Raw genomic sequence first — 25,458 nt, 5'->3', positions numbered from 1 at the left:
AGCGCAGTTCTATCTAGATTATTCTGAGACTGAATCCTGCAGGGTCTAGTCACAGCCCAGGAGTGATCTAAAAGAGACTCTGACCCATTCGTTCTAAAAATGGAAATGGTGAACATTATAGAAAGCCTGTATTCAGTACGTGAGGATTAAGACAGAGTTAAAGCTGACCTTTATAGGTACAACTCCCATTTACCTAAAGGGATGTTGTATCTGGCTGCCCTCCTTGATTTGCCCTTAGTAGTGCTATTGTCATGAATTCTTTTTCAGCTTTATAGAGCCTCTAACTACTGTTATGTATAAATTAGAGCCAGGGAGAAAAGGGGGGCTCTGCGTAAACAAGTGATTGGAAGCATGTAGTGAATAGCTGTGTCTGACAGGCTTTTGCAGATAGATTAATTTTCAAACAAAATTTTAATCAAGAATGTCTATGACAGTTCCTGCTGTATCTTGGCAGAGTTTTACAAGGGAGTCTGGTGGCCAAATGATTAGCTCTCTGTCACTAGAATGAAGCCGTTGCAGTAGAGACAGCAAGCTGGGCAGGCTTTGTATTGAAGACAGAAAAATAATTTGACTGTAGAAGTAGCAGAGGCTCAAACTTATAAACTCTCTGTAGGTTGCTAACCCAGTGGTGAGCCAACACTGTAGTAGGCTGAAATGCTTCGCGCTGGGTAGCACTAGCCCTTTCCTTGGTGCAAGAGCATTTTCTAGCTTCAGAGAGGAGGGTTTCAAAGAACATGACTGAGGATCCTGTGTTTCATGCAAAATAGTTTGTGAGTAGTCGTTTGGGCCATCTTTTGGATATTTCTATTTGGCCATCAAGTTATGTGTCCAAGCCCTTTGACCAGATTTATGAGATGGGTACACTGGGCCGCAACTTGATGAGGGCTTAGTGGCAGTGCCACTGGTCCTTGATTAGCCCCAGCATTTGAAATCTCAGCATGGGTAATCTCTTCTTATTATTGAGGAAACAGAGCTGAGCAATGAGCCTTAGTATGCAAGTCAAATGCCAAAGGCACATCCAAACAGATGCACAGCAGTAGCAAACAGAGGATTTTCAGAGGGAGTTTGCAAGATATGAAATATAACTTGGAGGTCATTACTGGCCAGCAGTAACCAAGAGTGACAAGGTAGCATGGTAATCTCCCTTTCAGATTGGAGCTGGCTCATGCCCGGCCTCCTTGGTAGGAGGTTGTAGAGAGCCTACATCTGGACAAGGTTGTGCATATACCCACAGGTTAGCTGGCTTCCAGAGTTGTTGATAAGGATCTATAAGCATGTATAAGATGCAGTTTCTCAAAGTATTTTACAGATTTCAGATGACTAGGAGTGATTTGAAATAAGCCTGAAGGAGAAGAAAGATCGTCTCAGATATTCTCCCTGTCATATAAAGGGGAGAAATAAATGAGGAGAGCTTTCTTTTGTGGATCATTGCTTCCCTTCTGGGAGGGCAATGAGGGCAGTGCTTCCCACCCAGCGGAAAGGAAACAATCTTCCAGGGAGCAAGTGTAATGAGATTAGTCGGAGGATCATTACACTAACAACAATAAATGGGAGAGAGTAAGTGATCGTTTAGTTCAGAAGTAAGACATTAAGGGGGGGGGGAATATCAGGGCACCAAATGACAAAGTGAACACATTCTTTAATTGTCCATAGACCAGTGCCAGAAATCTAAGTAATAAACAAGAACAGTTGGAATTACTCATAAATATAGATTTGGTCTTTGTGATGTTACTGAAATCAAGTAGGAACATATAACACTATGAAGTACTGAAAGACAGATGGACAAGATGGGCAAAAAGGGAAGAAGAGTGTCACTATGTCAAAATGGCATTAGGTATTTGAGAGGCATTGAGAACTTGGAAAGAATTTATCTTGATTTCTTGTGGGACCGTGTACTAATCCCTGGAGCACAAAATAAGATGGGAGTCCATGTCTGCTGTGGGCCACCAAATCACACTGGAGTAGAGAATGGCTCCTCTAGTGCATATCTGTAATGTGTAAGGGAAAATGTGAGATATAATAGGGGAATTCAGCCTGAATGATGTATGTTTCAAGTCTCAGGCTGCCCATGCTGAGGCATGTTGAATGCACATATAGAGCAGATGGAAAGAAAAAGAAACATTGATCGCACCAAAGAGTTAGAAGCTACAAACTTCAGGAAAAATGACATGGGGAGCAAGTGTACACAGAGGTGAGTCAGAGTTGAGAACAACAGGAAGGAGGGCTTTGAAATTTTTATTAGGAGTTAAAGAAACCTTAATGATAATGGTGCATTAGGTGAAGATGATACCATTCAAAATAGTTCTGCCAGAAAGGCAATAAATATTTCTCTTCTGTGTTTATGAAAAAGCAAATTAAATACTTTCCATATCAAGAGCAACTCAAGAGGATCTTAAGTGGCAGCTACTAACGTCAGACATTTTCAAATCAGCAAATCCAAACAAATTTCACCCAAATGTTTAAAAAAAGCTTACTAAGGAGCTTCCAGGACCACTATTTGTTGATCTGAGTCTTGGGGCATTGGGCAGGTTTAAGAAAGCTGACAGAAAAATCTGATGTAAAACCTAAAGACCAAACCGAACCTTCAACTCAAGTGTTTCTTCCATCTTAATATATGGATGTAACAACTTGAAAGACTTCACAAATATAGACAGACACTTAACACTTCCAAAAGATATCACCATTAAAAAGTCTGGTATTGAAGATACATATTTATACAAAACATTAGTATTTCTCAAAGAGTACAGCAACAGTCCTCCTCAAAATCATCCAGAGAAGGAGAATAACCAGAAAAAGGAAGCCAAGGCATGTCCATGGTGTAAGTACACCAGTGGCATACAGAAAAATGCTTTATAATGTATTGCTGGGAGCAACACCCAAGCCAGACACTGAACAGTACCTGAAGAGAGAGAGTACTGCTGGAAGCTGACAACGGAAGATACGCAAGGAGATTTTTCAGTATAGACAGAGATAGGATATGTTTGGTTTGTCCCTTCAGCACAGTGTTTGACATGTAAAAGACTCGTGTTCAGCAAAAAGGATAGGCCAGGTATAAACTCAGAAGAGCTCTGATGCTGTTGGAGTAGGCATATGAAAATGTCTCCTCTTTCAATTGTATGCTAGAAAGATAGACATCAAAAATTTATCTAATATTTCAAATTTCAAGATTAATGAATACCAACATTTCCATGAATTTACAATGGCTCCACTAAATTATTTTTATGGTAAATAGAAGAAAATATGAACATTTCTAAATACTTCAACATTTTTAAGTATTTAAAATACCTCTTTTGAAGTGGTTTTTGTTTTTCATTTACTTCATGATTATTTTTAGAAAACTAATATGTGAGAATAGCTTGACAATGAAAACCACCACTAGACATGACTTTTACTGTTTTATTAAAAAAAAAAAAAGTCGCTTGATCTTTTGAATTTGATGGAAGCTTTTATAATTACTTTAGTAAAAAAAAAAGGTTCCCTTCCAATCCTACTACTTCCAGTGAACCAAAAAAACGATTCCTCTAACTAACTACCTGATGTATTTGGAGTATTGTCACAGTATTAATAGTAATGGTAGTAATAATACCTAGATGCAGTGCTCTCTCTTTAGGAAGTAAGACCTATAGAAAAGTTTCATGTGTGAAACAAAATATCTGAATGTTGCTTTTCATATATAATTTTTTTTTTAAAGAATCACTACATTTTAATAAAAACAAAATGCTAGGGGAAAACAGGTGGTGTGGTGAATAAAAGCAATAGCTGGCTCTTGAACTTGTCCAGACCTTGTAGAATCTGGCTGCCAGCCCTGCCTCATGCTCAGTTCCTTCCCTACTCTTAGTCCCCTGCAATCTGCCAATATTTGCAAGGCTAGGGAATTCAGCCACTGATTTACAAGCTTATTTGGAAGGCATTACCGATTCAAGGGGTTGTATTCTCCTGTTGAAGAATACGTGTCATGCCTGCTGTGGTCAATGGGTGTTAACTTCAGCACACAATGTAGTATTACAAACTCAGGTTATGACATGCCAGCTTATATGTTATGGAAATGAATGCACTCTGTACAGTTCAAGGAAGAATGGAAAAGTATGGGTGAAAAAATGAAAAGAAAGGAAGAAAAAGTCATGATGAGAGATTTTCCAACAACTTCCAAGCTGCATTTATTTCACAGCTGGTAGAAATAGGTACAGGCTTCATTGACTGTAAAGTATTTTTTTTGTCCTATACTGCACTGAACATTTCCAATTGAAAACAGGAGAGATTTTATATTATCAAGAAAGTTTTTAACAGAACAATAGCAATAGCTAATGCCCTGAAAGATTCTGCCTTTGAAGAGCTCTACTTTGCAGAGATTTGTAAAGATAACAGAGCTCAGTCAAACTTTAGGTTTTGTTTCTCATGGCAAAAATAGCTGAAATATAAAATGCCTTCACCTCTTTGTTAATACAAACTACTCCCCTCACACCCGCTCTCTGTTAAATGTCCCTTTCACAAAGAAAACATAAGATGTACAATGATCTAAACTGTTTGCAACAGAACTCCGCGCTTTATATTTGTGCAAATGGAAATTGCAGATGCACAGCATAATTGATGTGACTGTTCTAACAAGCTAAAGGCTAAACTGCAGCCAACTCCCAGTCTTTTGTGTTTTTTTCCAAAGGCCAATAATTCTCTGAATGTGGACAGAATTTTTGCGAGAAAAAGCAAACCCAACATCTGTCCCCAGATAACCCACCCTATTATTTCTTCACCTTCCTTTTCCAAGCACAATCAAGATCCTTGCTTTCAAGTTTGATTGTATTAGAGTTCCTCAACAAAACAGTCACAATTAACATCTTTTTCATGGGTCTCAAAATTATCTGAAAAAAATCTGGCTAAAAATCCTTACACAGAAATTCAGCTCACTGCAGACCTCTAGCAGAGGCTATTGCAGCTTAAATGATTGAAATTTGATGAAGTTATTCACAGCTGAGATACGTTCTTAAAGTGAGAATGGTAGGGTAGCCTTGATGGTAAGCATTGGTGACAAATTGAATTTTGTCTATAATAAGAACCTAGTCTTTGGGATTTCCCTGGCAGCTGTGTTTATCACAAATAGAAATTCCAAGCCGTGATTCTCGTAGTGTCCTTCCTGCAGGAGAAGCGCAGAGCTTTCTCATCCAAGCCTCTCTCTTCACATATGGAGTCGCTGCAGCAGGCTCCCAGTCCAGCTCTCAGCTCCCCCCAGAAACATCATTTGGTAGAGTTATCAAATTCAGGACATAGAATAATGGTGGTTTATGGCTTTTGTCTGTGTGTAGTTGTTTATAAAGTACTTTTCAATAATTAACCTTCAAAGGGCATTATTGTTCTCAGTAATTAATTCCGAGTTTTCTCAACATTGTGGGCTCTATGCTGCCAAGCTATTTGCTTTAGTAATAGTAAAAAAATTATTTTTGAGCTATTAAGCAAATGAATTTTATTTATAAATATTGTGCATTCCCAGTAAAGTTGTTAAATTGATATTAAATCAGAGAGAGACCTTATCTTGCACATTTACTGCCTGGATGACTAGTAACAAAATTTGCATCACTTTTCAGCAAGATGGCTGCCACCAGGCTTGATCTCAGAAATGCCAACTGCAGTTAAACTTCTCCAAGAAACGTTTCACTGTTTCTTTTTGTCCAAAAAAAAAAAAAAAATTCCCTTTCTATCTGAAACACTTGCATAGTTCTGGACTACGCAGATGAACGCAGTTTTTCTTCAATTGACAAATCCCTGAGAACAAGATGTTTGGAGAAACAGCCTATGCATTCTGAATTTTTCAAATTTAGTCCAGAATTATAGAATACCAAGATCTCACCAGGCTGTGATCCTCAATTTCCCTGTTTTGCCCATTTTTCTTATGATTTCATTCCTCCTTCTTGCCTTTAGTTGTCTCGTGATTTTTTGACTTGAAACTTTAAACTTACTGCTAACAAGGGAGACTAAGTTAAAAGATATTAGCAACCTGTATGGGAATTGTACAGGTTCACATTTTATCTCCTAAGGTGGGTTTTTCCTGTTATTTAGGTCTGTCATAATTATACATTATATTGTTTGCATTGTCAAGACTGTGTTATTTTTCTTACCTTCTGATATTTAGCTTGAAGCACTTGGAAAGAAATGGGAATAAACAAAAATTCATAAGATAAGTTGCAGTCTAAGCCTGTCATCTGAAGTAGGCCAGCATTAAACTGGTCTAGGATTGATGAAAGAGTGCTGCATTAGGTGAGAGTGGGAGGACAAAAAGTAATTTCTTTCACTGTCACTTCTACGGTAATTCAGGTCTTTCAGAAAACTCCCAATAAGATTGCTTTTTGCTAGTTCAGTTTACTCTGGAAAATATCTTTTCCTTCCTGCACATGCAATCTGAAAATTTTAAAGGCAGATCAGAAGAGTCAGTGCAAAGATTTTAGAGTAGGGGCAGGAGTGATGAATTATTCTGATATGTGTTTCTTGTATGTGTACTTGGATGTAAGCTTTGTCCTCAAGCTTCGTTTATTGACCGCTGATATATAAGGTACAACTGTGAATTAGGAACAAGACTTCACAAACACCTGGGTGAACTAAAAGCACTTGGATGACCAGCACTCACAGTTTTTTAAAGTCTATTGTTAATATGGGTGTTAAGAAAGAAAAGTAACAGTGAATAGTGGGGACAACCCTTACCGATGTATGGGAAAACTGCACCGTATGAACAGTAGGGGAATGCTGTGGCTGAGGGGTCTGTGATGGCTTTCATGGTCACTTGTAGCACAGCATCCTCTCTTGAAAACCAGAAGGCAGGTGTGTGACTTTCAGTGGTCCTCTCTTTTCTGACATTTTATTTCAATAAAAAAACTGAGAACTTAAAGTTTTACTCATTAAGTTGAAAAATGAAAATGCAAATATGTTCAGGAGATCATTGGCTTCTTCTCTACCATTACCCATTTCAATACAAAGATTATCTGCAGGGATTGGCACCTGAAAGTTAAAAGGACAAACAGCCTGTTCCGATAAATTGATATAGCTGTCTGCTCATTTCATTTTATTAAAAATCATTCTAAAATGAAATATTCCAAAGACATTGCAAAAACTTGTAAAGTAGAAATATTCTATTAAAAATCATTTAAAATTGATGCGGGAGAGAAAACCAAATCTTCAGATGTTGAAGTTAATGTTCATCTTCAAAAGTCCTTATATTGAAATAATATCTCCTGATCTGATCGGCAGATTCTTACTTCAGATAATTACATGGCATCTTGGAAATAAAAGGAAATTTATTTCCCACTCCACAGGTCTAATATAGATTTTGTCTTTCAATACTGGAATTCTTAAAAGGCAAAGGATTTCAATACTTGTATACCAAAAATATAAATGAATGGAGTCGGTTATTGTTTCACATGTGGTACAACTCCACATCACTGAAGTAGGAAAAAACCTTCAATTTTGCTTATTGTATGGTGATGCAGAGTTCCCAATGCTTTGCATAGGTAGGACAAATTTTGAACAAAACAGTAAGGTTTTGTTCATATTCAAGCATTGATTAAATATCTAGTTTGTGTACATAATTGAAAATTATTTGTACTTGGAATGGGAATAATTGTAATTTGCATTCCTATTAAACCTACTTGCTGGGGAAATGTGAAGGAGTTTTTACGTAAGTAAAGATCCAGCACAAAATACTTATAGATGATTGAATCTGTAACAAACTGCTTTTGCTTTTGAAAATACCAGCTATTGTACCATCATAAGATTTTGTGTCTGAGAAAGCTACCTCAAAAATAATGACAGCTTTTCAAATTGCGGCGTGTAGGGGGAGAGGAAACAGGTGAACATCTTGAGCTGTTGACTGTGAGTGGTTGCTGCATTCATCTGTCCCCCCAGTTACTTGTAGCTGTGACAAAACTTACACTGCAGACAAAATGGGTATTTTTAAAACAATGAATTTTCCTTCACCTAAAAATCTATGGTTCATATGTTTTTAACCAAAAAAGTTCTTTCAAAGACTCCGAACTAGTGTGTTTTGGGGGCAGCTATTTGAATAAAAGATAATGCTTTTCATGGCTTGCTAAACTGGGCTCTGTTCACACAAGCAGTGGTTGTGCAGCTCAGATCCTGGTAGGTTTAGTTGCTGCTAATGTTTTGTTTACATAGCAGTTGAATTTTAAAGGAAAGCAACTATGGGAATACAAAACAATTTTGCATTCTTCTTCAATACATGTGATTTCTTTTTTTTTTTTTGCACGTCCAAGTTCACTTGCAGCAAGTTGTACACATACATATGGCTCTCATGAGCATCTGCCTGCCTACAGAACTGTGAAAAATAATTGTGTCTTGATGAGGTTTTTTTTAACTTTATGTTCTCAAGAATGCATGAAAAACTTAATTAAGGTTTGTAGATAAGATGTGTAAGGAAAGAACATTGTAAGAATTTACTTTCACTCTTTTTGTTCTGAGATTTTGAAATCTATTTCCATTACTGGACGGGACTGGCAGATGAATTGCAATTAAAGGCACAATAGCAAAAGAGATTAAATACAGTCATGACGGCTGACAGTGTGGGCTTCCTTCAGTACTTTTCATTGGATAGAAAGTGTGGCTCCAAGTCCTGCTCAGTTTACTGTATCAATCTGCTTTAATAGAACCCTGCTGACCTTGGGGCCTAGTTCTCCTGAGCAATGTGTGAGCAATTTCTTTCTGCCAAATGAAAATTCTTGCTTTTCTTTCTTCCCCACAGGAGGAGAGGTTCCATACACAACCCTGGCAACCCGACTGATGATGGGGGCTTGGTGGCTTTTTGCTTTGATTGTCATCTCCTCCTACACGGCAAACCTAGCAGCTTTCCTCACCATCACACGCATTGAGAACTCCATCCAGTAAGTTGATAAAGAATGAATTGAGGGAAAGGAGGGTGAACGTATATATATGTGTAGAGGGGTATGAATGTTCTACTTAAATGTGAGAAACAGGAGAAATTTTTATCATCCTGAGAAGTAGTTTGGAAGCTAAAAAAATAACAATATACCATAGACTTCCTGTCTTCCTGGAGACACTTTGTCTTTAGGATTAGAATTGTTGGCCTCTGGCAGATACTCTTCTGTGGCACATATACATACATATGTATGCACACATACGTATTTTGAAAGAAGCAATTGAGTTTAAGATAACCAATGTATCAGTATTTGAAATGGGAAAGTATAAATTGTTGCTGTGTGTTTTCAGGCTATGCTTTCCATTCAAATGCATCCCACAGTACTCGTGCTCTAACACTTTGATCAGGAGGACCCCAATGCTTCTTCAATGTATGGGGAGCTCAAAGCTAAATTCACCTTTTCTTGCCAAGGCAAAGATGTGTAATAGCAACAAACAATGAAAATTCACTTACTAGTCATCTTTGCTCCTTCTGCTCCCAGGTGCTCTCTTACTACGTTAACAGATCACATTGTTCTCTTTTTTCTGTCTGTTGGTTCTTTTGCTTCATGCCTCCCTAACGTGAATGTCCTTGTCTTCTCCTGTTCCTTTTATGGTGAACTGTTTTTCTGTCACACCTGCCAATCTTTTTTTCCAGATCATCTCATCTCTCCATACCACAGGAACCTTTCTCGGTCTCCTACCCTCTTGCTCTGCCCTTTTGTTCTCCAGTCTCCTCTCCTTCAGCAAGCTGCATGCTGAGTTATTCTCGCTCCCACTGCTCCAGTGACCTCCCTCATCCCCAAATCTTTCCTCTTGGGTCAAAGCAGAGACTAGAAAATACAGTGAAGCATTAGCTAGCCAAGCACTCTAAGAGGCAGCTGGCCATTTTTCCATAGCAGGTTTTTAATCTTGAGGCTACAAGTCCATGAAAGTATGTAAGAGTAACAAAGTTAGCCTTTCCCATAAATCCTTCTTTGCAAAAATGATAGAGTGGCTTTAAAGAAGAGGCGTGTTCTACTGTATTTCTTCCTCCAGAAAGGTAAGAACCCGACCTTCAAATTAGGCTCAGTGCTTTCCAAATCTCTTTGAAATGGCCCCTGACTGAGCCACTGGTGTAGACTGGGCAGGGGGAGCCTTGGCCTCCTGTGAATTCATAGGTTAGGTTCAAGTGTCACTGCACGCTAGCCAATCACCGTGGTCTCACTAAGGCACTTGTCCTCTAGGTGAGGATTTTTTACATACTAAAACCAATCCAGGCTTTAACAGCACATGGAGAAGTAAATGTCTGCAATAGCAGATTATTTGCAATTGGAAGCTGAAGCTCAGACCCAAGAGCAGAAGCAGCCCCTCACTTTGAGTACATGGTTATCTCCTGACTCTCCCCATTAGGAGCATCCTCTTGCACTTCATAAAACCTTTCTCATTCTCCCTGCTCCTTGAATGAGGGGGGGAGAAGTTGGTGTCTCGTGGCCCAAAATGCCCAGGCATTACCAATCTTTATTCCTTCCCAATTGGAAATGAAGTATCTATGGTTGTTATCCTTCCTTTCTGGGCTAACAACCTCAACACTTTCATCTATTAGAGGGCTAAGCACTCTAAGACAGAGACATGTAAAACAGACTAAAATCACCTGAGCAAATCATTCCCCTGTCACAGTTGCATTACCAGTTAAATCAGCTTATCATTTTCTTTTAAGATCTGAATAACAGACTTGGAGATAATGGAGTGCTGCAGGGGTGTTTTGACACACCCAACTGTTTGACGCAGTAGTCCCAATTAGAATCCCTTCACAATTTATAGGGGAGTAAAATGATGTTCTGCATCAATGTTTGTCGACATTGATCTTAAGGTTTTGAGGGAGGCTGATTTTTTTTTTTTTTTTTTTAAGTTTAAAAAGCCTTACATTTGACTAAGGAGTGTGAAGAAACAACATGGGCATTTGTACACGCAAAATAAATAACAATGATATATTCAGTCATTCAGTTTGTCCTTAACAAATATGAAATATGACTCTGCATTCTGCTTTGAAATTACGTCCCTTCTAGTTTTGAATTAGTCCAGAAAAATGTTCAAATTACTGTGACAAATGTCTGAATTTTCTTATCATGTGTAAAAAAGAATAAAATATACCCAAACTATAATTTAATACATCTTCAGCTTTTTCTTGCAGTTTATTATGATGTCACTAGAAAACCCTCAGTGGAATTCTGAGGTTATTATGTATAGTTGGGACTACATTGGTCTTTGTGCTGTATTATTTATGGGCAAAGTCACTGAAAATGTTTTATTCAGTAGAAAACGTTGCAGCTGGAAAGCTTCTGGAATGAAAGAATGGAGACATTTTTCAACAGCGCTTGCAGCTCAAAAGTAGAGTAATTAGATGTGTTAAGTATCCATTAGGGAATGAAGTTATCCTAACTATGGTGGGAGTGTAAAACTTTAGTTTACAAAACTGCCAAAATTGGAACTCAAACCAGCACATAAGAGAGAGGCTGTTTGTTTACCATGCTGAATTACTGCAAAGTGGGAAACATGAATAAGCAATAAAGAAAAAAAGCTGATGCTCTTTTTTTTTTTTTAACAGATCAAATTGTACCTTGGGGAGCTTTGAAGGCCAGAATGGAAATGAGTTTAAGTATTTAAAGAAAATAAACCAGATTCTGCTTGTAGTGCTAGCCAGCCAGCTTCAGAGAAGTCAGAAAAATGAAAGAAATTGAAGTCAGTGGGTTTGCACAGATGTAACAAGTAGTTAATAGGTTTTCATTTCAGATTTCCAGCTAGCATCAGATATTACAGTGTATTGTTGAAGGTACTGACCTTGTGGTATCTTTTATGAAAGATAGGAGGATTCAAGCAGCCCACAGCACATTTCATTTCTGTGAAACATTTTGGTAGTTACTGCATTTCAGCTTTTGGATGTGTAGCCAGTTTGTGTTCAGAGCTCTTGCAGCTTCCCTTTCTCGGCTGGTATGAAGGTTGGGCCAGTCTTCCTAGTCAGTGCCTCATAGTATCAGAAGCCTATTTTGAGAAGAAAAGCATACAAAATTTTGTTAGGCAATACACTAGGGAGGACTAGTGAAATGTTCCCTTTCCCTAGAGAGTCTCGAAGTAGAACTTTGCTGTATAACCTCACTTGAAGTTGATGGCATTTGTTCTCTGCTTCACTGATTAATTTGGATCAAATTGTTACAATTCTTAAATAAACTTAGAGGAACAAGAAGAATAAGAGTGGGCATTAATCTCCTTTTCCAAGCAAATGGCTACTCTTAATACCTTTGGGAGCTCAGCTTTTCATCTTCTGCCAACAGGCAGCATCAGGAGTAGAGTCATGCAAGTCATAAAGTAGTTTGTAGATGCATCTTTTGTTCCACACTTGACCCACATTGCAGATGACATTTAAGTGAAGACAATCAGCATTTCAAATGCCAAAACATTGTGGCAGCAAAGCAAATTTCTATGTTCCTTAAACCTTTAGATCACTGTCTCAAATGCAACATGAATGAATAATAATTAAAAGTGGCTTTTCTTGGTAAATGCCAAATAAATTTGGAGGTCTCAAGCTGTTTCTCGTAGGTGCCGATGCTGTGAATTCCATCACTGAGCCAGTATTGCCATTACTGTGTTTTATGATTCCCTTAGGACAGAATTAGAGTCCTTTGGCAGAGACTGATTTTACTCAGACTGCTGCACTGCACTGTTCTCCTGGGTAAAGGGAGGGTGTCACCACCTTCTCACAGGCACTGAAATTTTGCAGGAAAGTTGAGGGGGTGAGGTGGGCAGAGGGGAAGTCAAAGGATTCGTCATATGAAAGGCCAGTGGTTTTAAGTTTAAATCTAACCCACTTCTTGAAGTGTGGAAGCTTGATTAAGACTTTATATTGTACATGTTACGGGGGAGAGTCTGCATCTTGTGTCTTCTGTAAAATAAGAAGTTCACATTACGTTCTCCATGTTGTAAGTAGTATGTCCTGTTTGATAGGTGAGACCTCTGCCTCTGAATGATGGAGGCATAGCAGTAAAGCATGCCTTTTGTCGTCCTTGTTCTGCCTAGTCATTCTTTTCACATTTTTCCTAAACCATGATTCACTTGAAGCTAAGATATCCCCAAGGCTTTAAAGAGCTCAATACAACTGCCTACAAGTTTTCTGCAAGGGGCGTTACACAAGAACGCGGTAATTGGAGTAGCTATTTCCTTATGCTGAAAAACAGAATGTTCTTTAACCTTTCCTTTAACGCAGTTCACCCAGACCTTCAAACTGGCTAGCAAGCAGTATTACTAGTTTCTGACACAGCTGTCACTGCCAACAGTCAAATCTCTTGGTTTCTGTGCCCTGTTGCCCAAGCCTGCCTGTGAATTAATCCTTAATGTCCTAGAAAAAGAAGAAGAAAAAAAAAAAGCATTGGAAAGCTTTATCTGAGTTAGTCATAAATGAAGACTTCAGTCTAAGCCATGACATCAGTTATTTTCTCCTAAAATTTAGTGACTACTTCTTGCAGACAGTTCTGTGCAACAGTCAAGTCTAACAACGTGGCTAGCCTAAATCGATCTATAGTCCAGATCTACAAAGATACTTTGATGCCCAAGCCTCTGACCTCAGTAGTATTTAATCACCTAAAAAGGAATTTGGTTATTGCTTTATGGGGCTGACCTTTTGTTTTTCTACATTTTCTGTGTATTTTTTAGACACTTTTGGCTGACATATATGAACAACATGTTACCAATTCTAAGTCTAGGATTTGAATTCATAGAAGAGGGTATGCTTTTGGGAAAGAAACATATGCAAATCCTAATATGATTTTTTTTTCCTTCGAGTTGAAAGCAGAGATAATTTTTCAAATGACAAAGTAATTAATTTGTACTAAGCCAGAAAATGAAAGTGACCTGACAACTGCTGCCTGATTAAGGCGCAGAATACTAAACAAAATCAACAAGTGCTGAAAAATACATGTAGCTGTTAATAATTCACCCTCAAATGACTCAATTCATCCTCGGAATAGCCTTATATTTTAGTTAATTTGTATGGGATAATATTGGTATTTTGTATGGGATAATATTGATATTATCCCAGTAATTGCAATGAGAAAAAAACTTACCATAAAGACCACATGTAACATTTTTCCCCACAGTGCTTCATGAGTGATAACCAAAAATAAGCTGAACTGTGGCCTGACTGCATGGTCACTTCCCTATAAGTAGAATTTTTCTATATGCAAGCTCATTTAAAGGTATTTTATTTTACAACAATTTTTTCAACTATATCTGCTTTTTTATTTTTAAACACTTTTATCATTCATTACCTTGTTGCTTCAAAATTAGAAATTCAAAGAGAAAAATGTTTTAAAATGTGGGATTATAATTGCCTTACTCATGTTAGATGTGTGCTTTGCTTTGCAGGTATTTCAACTGAGATCAGTAAAACTATCACAAAATTAAATTCCCATCCAGCGTGGATAATGGTATCAGAATTTGGGCATCAAAGGATACCCCGTAGGAATTAATCACTTTGCCAAATACTTTTTCCTTATTTTGAGATCTGGTATGGCAGCTGTGTGGTGAGACTGGGTGACATAGTGAGGCTGGGGATTTATGTCTCCACTAAATGTATTTGTCTGAATAGAGAATGAGTTGTTTAATTCAGGAATAAAGGTACATTGAACAATGTGTAACCTACAAACCAGCCTGGAGACAAAGTGGTTACAAAAATTCTTTCTTCTGGAAAGAAACCTCAATGGATTAATAATTTTATTAGTTCTGTCAAGGTTTGTCATTTCTCTTTGTTTTGCTGTACCTTGGCTGCTAGGTTATGAATGTCATGCCAGTAGTCTGCAGAGTTGCAGGTTGTAAAAAACAGTTTCTGAAGGAGGTCATATATATTATGATCCCATTTGACATGTTTGTTTGAGGGGGTGAAGTCATTGACGTGATAGGTCTTTTCCATTTTTGCAGCTTGCCTACGCAGCAGCATGCACACGTGTACACCTCAGAGGCTGCAAAACTTCTTTCTCGCTCCTCAGCATAGGGTCAGGTGAACCAAAGCCTGGGGTTTACTGCTCACAACAGCGTTTAGCGCATCCGTAGAGTTTACACTCATACTTGTCTTGCTCTTGTCCTCTCGCCATCATTTTCTCAGCATAGAGCAGCACCTACAACTGTGCAAAGATGTAGAGCAGGGCAGCTGAGAGGCATCCTGTGTTTTACGATAGCACACCAAATGGTAAAGAACTGCAGACTGTAGTCAATGCCAGACCTGGAAGCTACAACATGCCTTCCTGAAGGCATTGACATAATTCTCCTCCTTGTTATTTCCCCGCTGGTGATGCCTTTGTGTGTGGTAGCACTCTTGCTTGCTTCTCAGACTGTTTGTGGTGCGCTTCCCATACCTGACTGTAGTACACTTGTGGACTAAAAACTCATGTCTTGTGTTGGCTTACCTTTCTGAAAATAGCAAGGTTGTTTTTATAGCCACAAGATATACAGAGGAGCTGTTTTCCTTTTGTGCTGTTTCTACCTGTACTGTTTTGTGGCAGCAGCTACACATATCATTTATATACCAGTTAGCAGTAATATTTCAGAAGAATGTTTTGCTGCTTGTTATATTAGAAATCATATGTCTACACAGAGTCTTGTAAAGTAATGATTGCAATTTTGCTAGGTGCTGTCACTAGAAACTGGAGACTCAGTAAATACTTTTTGTATACTTTTCTAGTAATATATATGACAAATAACACTGCAATTACAGGACATTACAATATGCATCCTGTGACAGTTTGTTGCGCTTCAGAGCGCTGCCAGGAGATACAGAGGTGTATTGGTGGCAGTAGCAGCAGTAACACAAAATGGGTGAATATAGTATCTTGTATTTCTCTAGTGCCTTTTATCGGCGACGTAGAAGGCAACCAGATTGGTCAGGCATGATGTACCTTTGGTAAATTGATGTTGACTGTTCCCAGTCAACTGCTTCTCCTTCATGTGCTCAGAAAAGTGCTCTGAGAGGACTGATTCCATGATGTGGGATGACCAGCCTTAATTCCGTAAATCATCTTTTTTATCTTTTTTTGAATATAGTCTGTACATTTCCTTTCTCCAGTGGTCAGGGATTGCCTCCAGTCTCCTTCATCTTTCAAAAATTAAAGCAAGCAGCCTTGCAAGGATGTTGGCCAGCTCTCTCAGCAGACTGATGCAGCCTGCCAGGTCCCATGGACTTCTATGGGTCTAGTGCTCTCAATCAATCCCGGCCTTTCTAGTTGGGATTTACCTGACCACCTACTGCTGGTTGTTCATTGCCTGCTTGAACCCTGCCTCTAGTCACAGAGACCTGGGAGGCCTTGTTGGGGAAGAGTGAGGCAAAGAAGGCACAGAGCACCTCAGCCTTACCTGTATCTGCTGTCCCCTTCAACAGGTCCACACTTCCCTTGTTCAGCCTTTTAGTTCTGCAAAAGCTGTTCTTGTTACCCTTGAGGTCCCTCGAGAGCATCCACTCTAGCTGAGCGTTGGCTTTCCTAATGCTATCCAGAGTTGCCAGGAAATGTTTCTAAATTCCTCCTTTGTAGCCTGTCCATACTTCCGCCTTCTGTATATTGTTTCATGAGATGAAGGCCTTTTGAAAGTCTTGGGTTTTTTCAGTAATTTCAAAGTGTAATAGATGGTTGAATTGCTTTCCCTGGAGAAACCCACTTGGTGGCTATGTCTAATCTTCAAGACTGATCTTTAAAATTGTATCAATCCTTATTTCAGTTTATTTATTAAACCTAAGTATAACATCTTAGTCGTTTACTTTTGTAATTCCCCTGATTACCACTAGAGTCTTTTAAAAATATTTACAGTTTCCCTTTCACACACGGGCTGTAATGAGGTTTCACATTTTTGCGAACAGCTCAGGCATTTCATATTTAATCTTTCAGAACTCATAGGTGTTTATCTGGACTTGATAATTATTTTTTTTTACTTTTCAGTTACAAATTATCTGCAGTACTTACTATCCTGATACCTTAGTCTACTAGAGTCTTATGTTTTTCTTCCTAGAAGGGGGCATGTCTCAGTTAGTCCTCTGATAGAAGACCAATATACTTGGTTTCAGGAAGAGCTTCATCTAGCAGCTCACCTTTGATGATCCCATATGTGTACAGATTCTTTGCAGGTTCCCTGCTGCTTATGTTCTTGAAGAGGAATGCCATTTTGTTGGATAAGGAGGAGAAGATTGTGGGGGTTTTAATACCATTAGTTATTTACTCTTCAAAATTAAATTTATCCCTTCCTTATATTTGCTATATATTATCTGCTTAGAATTTAGCTCTCGTTCAATGTTTTTCTAAGCCCCTATGTCTGAATTTCAAAGGATTTCTTTTTGACTCAACTAACCTCTAAACCCTTGCCATTGAGCTCTATTGGTTTCTTCTTTTCCTGCTTTCTGTTGTGTTCAGAGGCATACATATGCTTTGAGATCCGATTACTGTTTTCTTCAGTGCCATCCCTGGAACACCTAAGAATTCCTTTTTTTTCCCCCTGTAGGGCCATTTTCACTTGCCTCTATATTTACATGTTTCAGAAACACAACTTGGAATTTGATGAGATTCCTGTATTTGTGTTTGCATTTTCTGTAGCTGTGATGAGCTTTTACAATTTGCTATTGCCTACTTTAAGACAGGACTCAGACCCTTGATTTGTCCTTAGATGTCATCCACTAGATTTGTGCAGTTTATACAAAGTTGATTTGTGCCAGGAAAGCTGTAATGGGTTTTAGGCACTAGACATACTGCGGTAGTTATTTTGAAACTTTAATGAATGCCATTGAAGAAACAAAGGTACGGGAGAGCAATTCTATAGGACAGGAAAATAAAGGCCAAGAGGTAAGGAGACTTTAAAGTATTCTAATACACCTTTTTAAGTCCAAAGCAGGGTTGACAAAGCCATATTTGGGATGCTTTAGAAACTTCTAAACTGGTTAATTTTTCTTGCTTATAGGGAACAGATAAGACTAGATAATAGGTAAAGTAGAGCAAATTTATTGGACTAAATGACATGGACCGTGCTGAAAAGACAGTTCATGAAACCACAACAGAAATCTTCCTATTGCTGAAAATAATGTAGGATGTGACCTGCCTTGTGTGATGGGTGCACAGTTCAGCACAGGAATACCACTGAAAAGCTGCTCTTCACTGTGTAACCCAGTAGCACATAGAAGTACTCAGGCCAGGTGCTTTGGGCTAGATTCAGTGAGTTCTGGTGCCGACACTCCTGCTCCCCAGCAGCAGGGTGTGTGGTGGCACTGTACGGTCGTAGGTGGTTACTTCTGTTGAGCTTGCTGTGCATGGCTGGAGGGACTAGAATGCTCCCTTCTCTCCTTTGCCTCTGCTCAGAGGAGCTCTCGGCATTTGACAGGATCGTCTTACTCCTTCCGTTGTTCTCTTTTCACCCATTTTCATTTTTCCCATCCCTTCCTTTCACTTCATATTCCTCCTTGTGTCTTAAACCATAAAAACAATTTTTCAGTCTCACTTTGTCTTTTAAGAAAAAAAGAAAAAAACCCCAACAACAAAAGAAACTGGCTTGACAGCCATCTTCCTATGTGTTGCCCTTTGCTTGCCTGCAGCTCCTTCCTCTTCAAAATGTGGCTTCAAGTCTCCTGTGTCTCTTTTCTTCATCAACAATTAAGGTCTCTCCAGGATCTCTCAAGGCAGACGGATATTCCTTATGGCACTGTCTTGGACTCCGCAGTCTATGAGCACGTCCGAGTGAAAGGGATGAATCCTTTTGAGAGGGACAGCATGTATTCCCAAATGTGGCGTATGATTAACAGAAGTAACGGCTCAGAGAACAACGTCATGGAGTCGACCGCAGGCATTCAAAAGGTACTGGTATGACTTAATTTTTGCTTCCCATTGGAGATGCTCTCCTGTAACACCACATTTGCTTAGTTGTTGCTTTTAACTATAAGGGATGCATTTGCACCCAGATAATGATCATGCCTGGTACCCATTTCTGCAAGTCCATTGCATCGGCATGGAGGATTGGGACTTCTCAGCTATGTAGCTTGTTTTCAACCACATTTTAAAATGTAAGTACCTAGAGTGTTTGCTCTGAAAAGGATTTATAGGCACGAGAGATGAATGCATTTGTCAGGATGCAAAATAGGAATAGGAGCACTGGACTTATAACCCCAGAAGACATGGCAATGTACTGTACAAAGCTTAAAGCACTATGAATACAAGACATTGATTAACTTATTTTTGTATACTCCTGACACTGAAAACTTTGGCTTTCAGTTGTAGCTCTGAATCACGTACGTTTTGAGAGAGGCAGGCAGAAAAAGATGATCTGGCTTTAAATAGGAGTCTCACAGCCACCTTCTGTAGTGAGTTCAGCAGTGGAAAATACTTTGAGAGCAGGAGTCAATGTTTGTAGGTACATTCGTGAATGCAGTAGTTCCCTCCCATGTTTTTGTTGACAGCTACAGCTTTTATAAGAACAGTAGTACATGAAAGGGTTCAGTATGAGAGTCAATATGGGTTAATGAGTGACTGTATACAAACTTTATCCCTACCATTGTATCTTCATATTCAGAGTTTTAAATCAAATTTGAGAAATATCATATTTTATAGATTTTATTTTAAACTTCAAAATGTGAATGTTATTGGAGGAAATTTCCATGAAGTTGTGTGTTCACTTGTTTTAAGCTTGGTTTAGAGACTTCTAAAAATCCAGACAAACTCTGCCTTTTGTCTCCACCAAAATCCATTTGCCAGGAAAACCTGTAATTTCTGGTGTTTTCACACTGGACACAAACATGTAAGAGAGTATGTTAAAAAGAATGATGAAGTCACTGGTGATCTCTTAATAATAAAAGAACCACAAAATAACAAAGATTCTTTGGAGTTCTAAAAATCACTAATCCACCCTCTGTTTAACTGAGATCATATTTTCTCCTCTGAAGGACTAAACAGCATGAAAGAAGAGGTAAGAGAGGCCCTGGGGAGCTGCGCTTTTGAAACACCTTTAGAAAAAGTCATAAGCTGAAAAAGCAAGAAAAAAAAACAGTCTGAAGATTTATTGGCTAGATGAAATTGCTCTTTTTGAGAAAACATATCTTAACTCAGTTTGTAAGGGGCTGATAAAGCTGGGTTTTGCCTTTTGTCTAAAACAACCCTGCCCTCCTTCTGGTTTGCCTTCCCAAGTTACACTAAAGGTTTCAGAAGAATCAAAAACCAGAGCACGTCAAACACAGCTGTGTTGACTAATGGCTTTTAGGTGAAAAAAACAACCTGTGTATCATGCTGGCAGGTAATTCCAGATTAGTCTTTGATTCCTCATTCCTGGAAACATGGCAGTTGCTGTCTTAAAACCTACAAAACCAGAAATATCTGGGTTCTTTAATTTCCCATGCCTCTGCTTCTCAGGAACAAGCACTTGCAAATCATAGTGTTGAAAAACCAAGTTGCAGCATGTGAGCAAGCCAACCACCCTCCAATTTTAAAATATCAAAGGGTTCAGGCCCAACTCTAATGAACATACACATCCATCTATGTGTGTGCAGTTGCTCCCCTTCTTTCACCTTACAGGAAGAAATGACACAGAAGAAGATTATTTGCCAGTTGCTGTTCTCGCAGAAGCTTTTGGGAGATTGTATTTGGCCTGCTCAGGAAAAAAGCTGGATGAAGAATGTGATGTTAAAAGCTAGTCTTAGGCAAGGAAAACTAATATTTAAAAAGATTATTATAATCTCTGTAAAATACTTCAAAAAAATGAAAACATTTTGGAGGAAAGAATTCACGGGTTCCCTCGACCTATTTATATACTTTGTAATGTTCGTCAGGGTCTTGAACAGATTTAACTGGCCACATCAGAGCTATTCACTCAACCAGATTATAACCCTGGACAAGCTAAGCCTGGACAGTTCTCCCTCTGTGCTTCGTTTTGTTTCTACCATTAATCAGTGCTAAAGCATGACTGAATAGCAGTTTGTCCAAGCTCTCCGAGGCCGTTACCTCAACACACACTTCTGGAGTGCTAAGCAAGGTCTGAGACTTAATGAGTGCTTCCAAATGGGTACGGGGAACGGGATTTCCACTAGGCTGCCTAATGGCCATGAAGGGACTGTGATAGGAGGGACCACCATGGGAGAGAGGTGTGCAGGAAGGATGTTATGGACGCAGTGGACATGCTCTTCTTTAACAACACTCCCTGCTGCACCCTCTCTGATGTTAAACGAGGTTTGCAAGTAGTCATCGCAGAAGAGGCTTTGCCAATCATTTTTGTTATATCTTAAAAGTACTTTAGTTTTTTCTTGCTTTTATTCTGCAACTTACAGTGGAGCTGGCACTCTTTTTATTTTGAGGAAAGTAACAGTTTAATAGTAATGTATATATAAACAGAGGGAAGGGGAGGGGGATCAACCACTGATTTACTCAACTCATCATCCCACTTGCTCAGCAGGACTTCATGCTTGCTGTACCAGTGACTTCATGGGGAATGGCACCTGTGTGAGTGAAAATACAATACAGCCAAATGACAATGATTGCATAGTCCCATTTTGCGTCAGGCAATCTACCGCTTTGACCTGCTTTTCCTGGCAGGAGGGCAGGGCAGGCAAGAGGAGTAAGATGGTAAGATCATCGTTGTAAGTTTTCAGGATTTGATATTTATTGGTCCTGTTCTCATAAATGAGGTGCATACGTATCACTGTGTGTGCTCCCATTCCATCCATAGTGAACAGCTATATACACCATCAGATCTGGTTAGAGAGCAGCTGGGTAGATTTACCCTGAAGAGGGAGCAGAGTTTTAAATACCTCAAACGGGAGACAGCCTGAAAAGCGCAGGCACTTTAGATATTTTTTGCCACTTATTGTCTCTTCCTTTCTCAAAAGGCAACAAAAAGCAGCTGAAGATCTGAAGGTAGGGAAGCATTCAGTTGTTTGTCTTCTTGCTCTTGTCAAATCAAAATGGATGGGGAGGTAGCTGTATTCCTATATATGCTTGGGTTATCCTAGAGAATATTCACTTTTATCTTCTTTTATTCTTTATTATTCTTGTTTCATGTATCTCAAATTGATTTTCCTTTTTTTGCATAGGTTATGAAATATGCATCTCATTCTGTCAGAGGAATCTCTATTTTCATGGAAGTTATTTATTCGGAGAGGATTTACAGAGACCTAAGTCATGCCTGCTTAAACATTCATTGAGGACTCCAAGGAAAATCATTTAGGCTTAAACATATCACATTACATACCTCTTTATGTCTTCTTAAAAAGCACATTACCCTGCTTAATCCTTTACAAGCACCACAGGCTTTCCTATCCTTGGAACTATTCTCTTTTAAAATATAATGAAGCGCTTCCATTGTGCCCCTGTCTGCTCTTTCTTCCCTAGAGTATAATAGTGCCTAATGCTCTATCCTACCCACCTTGTTCCTCTGAACATGATACCATAGCCCACAGCGTCTACGTTTTTCTCAGCAGTACAAAGTAGAAAATTCCTTTCCCAGGCTGCATAATCAGAGTCCGAATGCGTTTGAAACCTCTGTCTATTTAATTCTATCTGCAAAATATTTAGCTGGTAGGAAACTTGTGAATGACTGTCAGGTGAAATAATGCTTCTGGATGGTGCATTAAAAGAAAGTCCTCTTAGGCTCTCATAATATTTCGTCTTCAACTTGCACACAGTACCAAAAGGGATTTGGTCTTGAGATTTTGATTTTCTTGTGATCCTACTTGCATTGCCAGTGGAAACGTGCTAGCAACTGCTGAGCCCTTTTGTTTTCCCTGGACACTGTGGATGGCACTTTTACCTTCCCGAGAATACTGTAATAGTAACAATATTGTTTAAACTACCTATGAATAGGCCATACAAAGCTTTGCTAAGGTGATTTGTCTGGGGAAGAAAGGTGTAATAATGAGTTGTGATTCTGTACTAGAACAAATTGTTAATAACTGGACATGGTTATTCTTAATTTGTTTTTGGCAGTAGCAACAGCATGAAGATTTCTATTGATGGGCCAAAAACTCCTGAATTAATTAATTATCCTGATTTACTCACAAATTTGCCATTGAAATTGCTGTTCTGGTGGCAGGTACACTGATCACAACACAAAAAGATCTAGTTAATATATGCAAGTCCATACATCTTTGTTGTGAACATTTCTGACCATGGAGTTGGCCAATAAAAAGACGCTGAAAACGAGAGGTATCCAAGAAATGCTTTTTGGATATTGGATCTGTACTGTGATTCAGCAGTTTGACAGTGGCTAAGAAAGGAATAGGAAGCAAAAAAGGCAAGAGCATATAAAAATGCTGGGACTGTACTCCAGTCCCCCGTATATCTTAATTCACTACAAGGGGATCAGCAACACTCTGCAGCTGTTGGTTAGCAAACTATTTATCAACCCAGACACTGGTTCCCTCATTCCCCTCTGCCTCCAGAGGTGATGCTTCTTGGGTGGATGAGATGTTCTGTTGCTGCTCTACAAGTAAGAAGGTTCAGGAGTACCCTTAAGACCTTGACATGTTCAGCCCCACAGCTGAAGGTTCAATTTATCTATTTTGCAATTAGCCTCTCCTGCACAGTCCATGACTTGGAGCTGACAGGTGCCTGGGGGTACCAAATGCACCTGCTGTCCTCACTTTGTATTATCATGGGTGATCTGGCTCCATCTTATTTGTCATGTAGCGTCCTTTTCCTGGGAAGCAAGTCTCAACATAAAACCTGAGCCAGATTTGCCAGTGAAGTGCTGTTAATAATGACAGGAGGAACGCCTGATCCACTGATACTAGCATGTTTAATCTCTCATAGCTTGTCAACATGTCAGTTTATGGGGGCGGGGAAGTGGGGTATACTTCATTGCAAAGCATATTTCTTATAGCTTTATCACAAATAGGCTTCAGTTTGCATGAGCCAAAAGAATAATCAGCCTGGAGAAAGATTCCCCCCCCCCCCCCCCAGCTCTGGTTACTCTGTGGCTGCCGCTGAAAAAATCCCCCCCCCCCCCCCCCCCCCATAATCCTGTGTATCTTTGCTTCCATATCTAGGTCTTAAACAAACTTGCAGCAGTGCAAAAATTTTGAATCCTGACCAGAAAGCACTACAAACGCAGTGTGGCATTACTTTCAGGCATTATCAAAAGGCTAATAGTTATCTGGGTTAGCTTAGGGGGTCAATGTGTTTTGGATGTATAATAACTGATCTGTGACAGTTATCAGAGCATGAAGAAGATTCTGTGCATAGCTTTAAAAATGAAATGTAAAACTGTTTTCCTGCTGCCTCATTTTCTCAGAATTCAAGAATTCTGAGGCTCAACAAAAGGCTTGCTCTCCCTCACGAACGCTCCTAAGCATATACCAAAGTTTGATCTAACTTTGACACTCTAGAGAGTTTTCACAGGTTTTATCTTGAGTAGAACATTTGTAAAGGTTATTTTCTGCAGAGTTCGGCTTTATTCAAATGAAAATGTAAGTCCAAATTTGAGTCAGCCTACATATCAAGAAATGGCTCTACACAGGCATGTGTTCATCCAACAGCTAAGCAAGCCAACTACTGCCGTATTCCTTTTGTCTCTGAAGTTTCCTGAAAATTTTATCTGACTTCAGCTTCTCCTGTTTCATCTTACGTGCTCCCGTATGTACCTTCCCCCTTTTGCTCTCACTGAAATTCCATCCAAGTTGCTCATGACTTCTGTTCAAAGGTCAGTCTGCATATGCCTGCCAGTCACTTTAACAGCCTCAGACGTCACTGACTGATGTCCTGCTGTGGTGCCTTGACATTCTACCTTCCATGACTGTCTTTGCTTGCTCTCTCTCTTATTTCTCTATTATTTTGGAGAATTTTCCAGATCTGTCCTCCAATTTTTGTGGGCCATCCTACATCCAAGACCATAGTATTTTCTATCTGTAGCTCATCCCAGAGTATTCTCAAGTCCAAACAAATTCAGCTAGAGGCTCCAGGGAGACAACCTGCAGTTCTGCTTCTCTTACACTGAACTGAGCTCCTCTTATCTGAAATAAAATGTGTGTGTTTTTCTCTACTGTCTTTTCATGAATGTCTGACCACTAACGTAGTTCAACCTAAAACCTACAGTAGTTGACATTGTAGTCTTCATTTTCTTTCCTGTGGCTTTCTATTGCTTAAGCTTGTGTGTCTATTTAAGTTTTGCCAATTTACCTTCCATAACATGTCTATGATTTACCCATACAACCTCCAGTCTATAACCAGTACTTTTCAGTGTTATTTTCTCTGGCCTTTACAAAGCACCCTTTCCACATTTAGTTCTATTGAAAATGCTCCTGGGCGGGGAATTGTCTTGTGTTTCAAGGCCCTTTATGGTTGATTCTGACTCTCCCTGTAGCTTTCTCATTTCTGAATTGGAAATCATCCGTGTGAGCTTCCAGCGCAACTCCTTTTTCAAGCAAGTATCTTTATGCTTTCTCCAAGGACTCTTCTGTAAGGTACGAAGTTTTCCCTCAAGACAGTAGTCTTTTTTCTTCAAACTCCTTAGCTCTCTCCTTTGTTATTACACTAACAAAAACCTTGACAATTAGGTCTCTGGTGTACTACGATC

The 25,458-nt window shown here is 39.1% G+C and overlaps 1 protein-coding gene across 1 annotated transcript in view; it reads left to right on the top strand.

Moving 5' to 3' along the window:
* GRID2 (glutamate receptor, ionotropic, delta 2) overlaps positions 1 to 25,458 on the top strand; it is a 749,749-nt gene that overhangs the window by 629,048 nt on the left and 95,243 nt on the right. Inside the window, 2 exon segments of the mRNA XM_009329760.1 lie at positions 8,738 to 8,876; positions 18,566 to 18,761. Coding sequence (XP_009328035.1) covers positions 8,738 to 8,876; positions 18,566 to 18,761 — 335 coding nt within the window.

The sequence above is a fragment of the Pygoscelis adeliae genome, unplaced genomic scaffold, assembly GCF_000699105.1.
Source record: "Pygoscelis adeliae isolate BGI_AS28 unplaced genomic scaffold, ASM69910v1 Scaffold67, whole genome shotgun sequence".
Lineage (NCBI taxonomy): Eukaryota > Metazoa > Chordata > Aves > Sphenisciformes > Spheniscidae > Pygoscelis > Pygoscelis adeliae.
The sequence above is the reverse complement of the archived record's forward strand: the minus strand, read 5'-3'. Positions and strand labels throughout refer to the sequence as shown.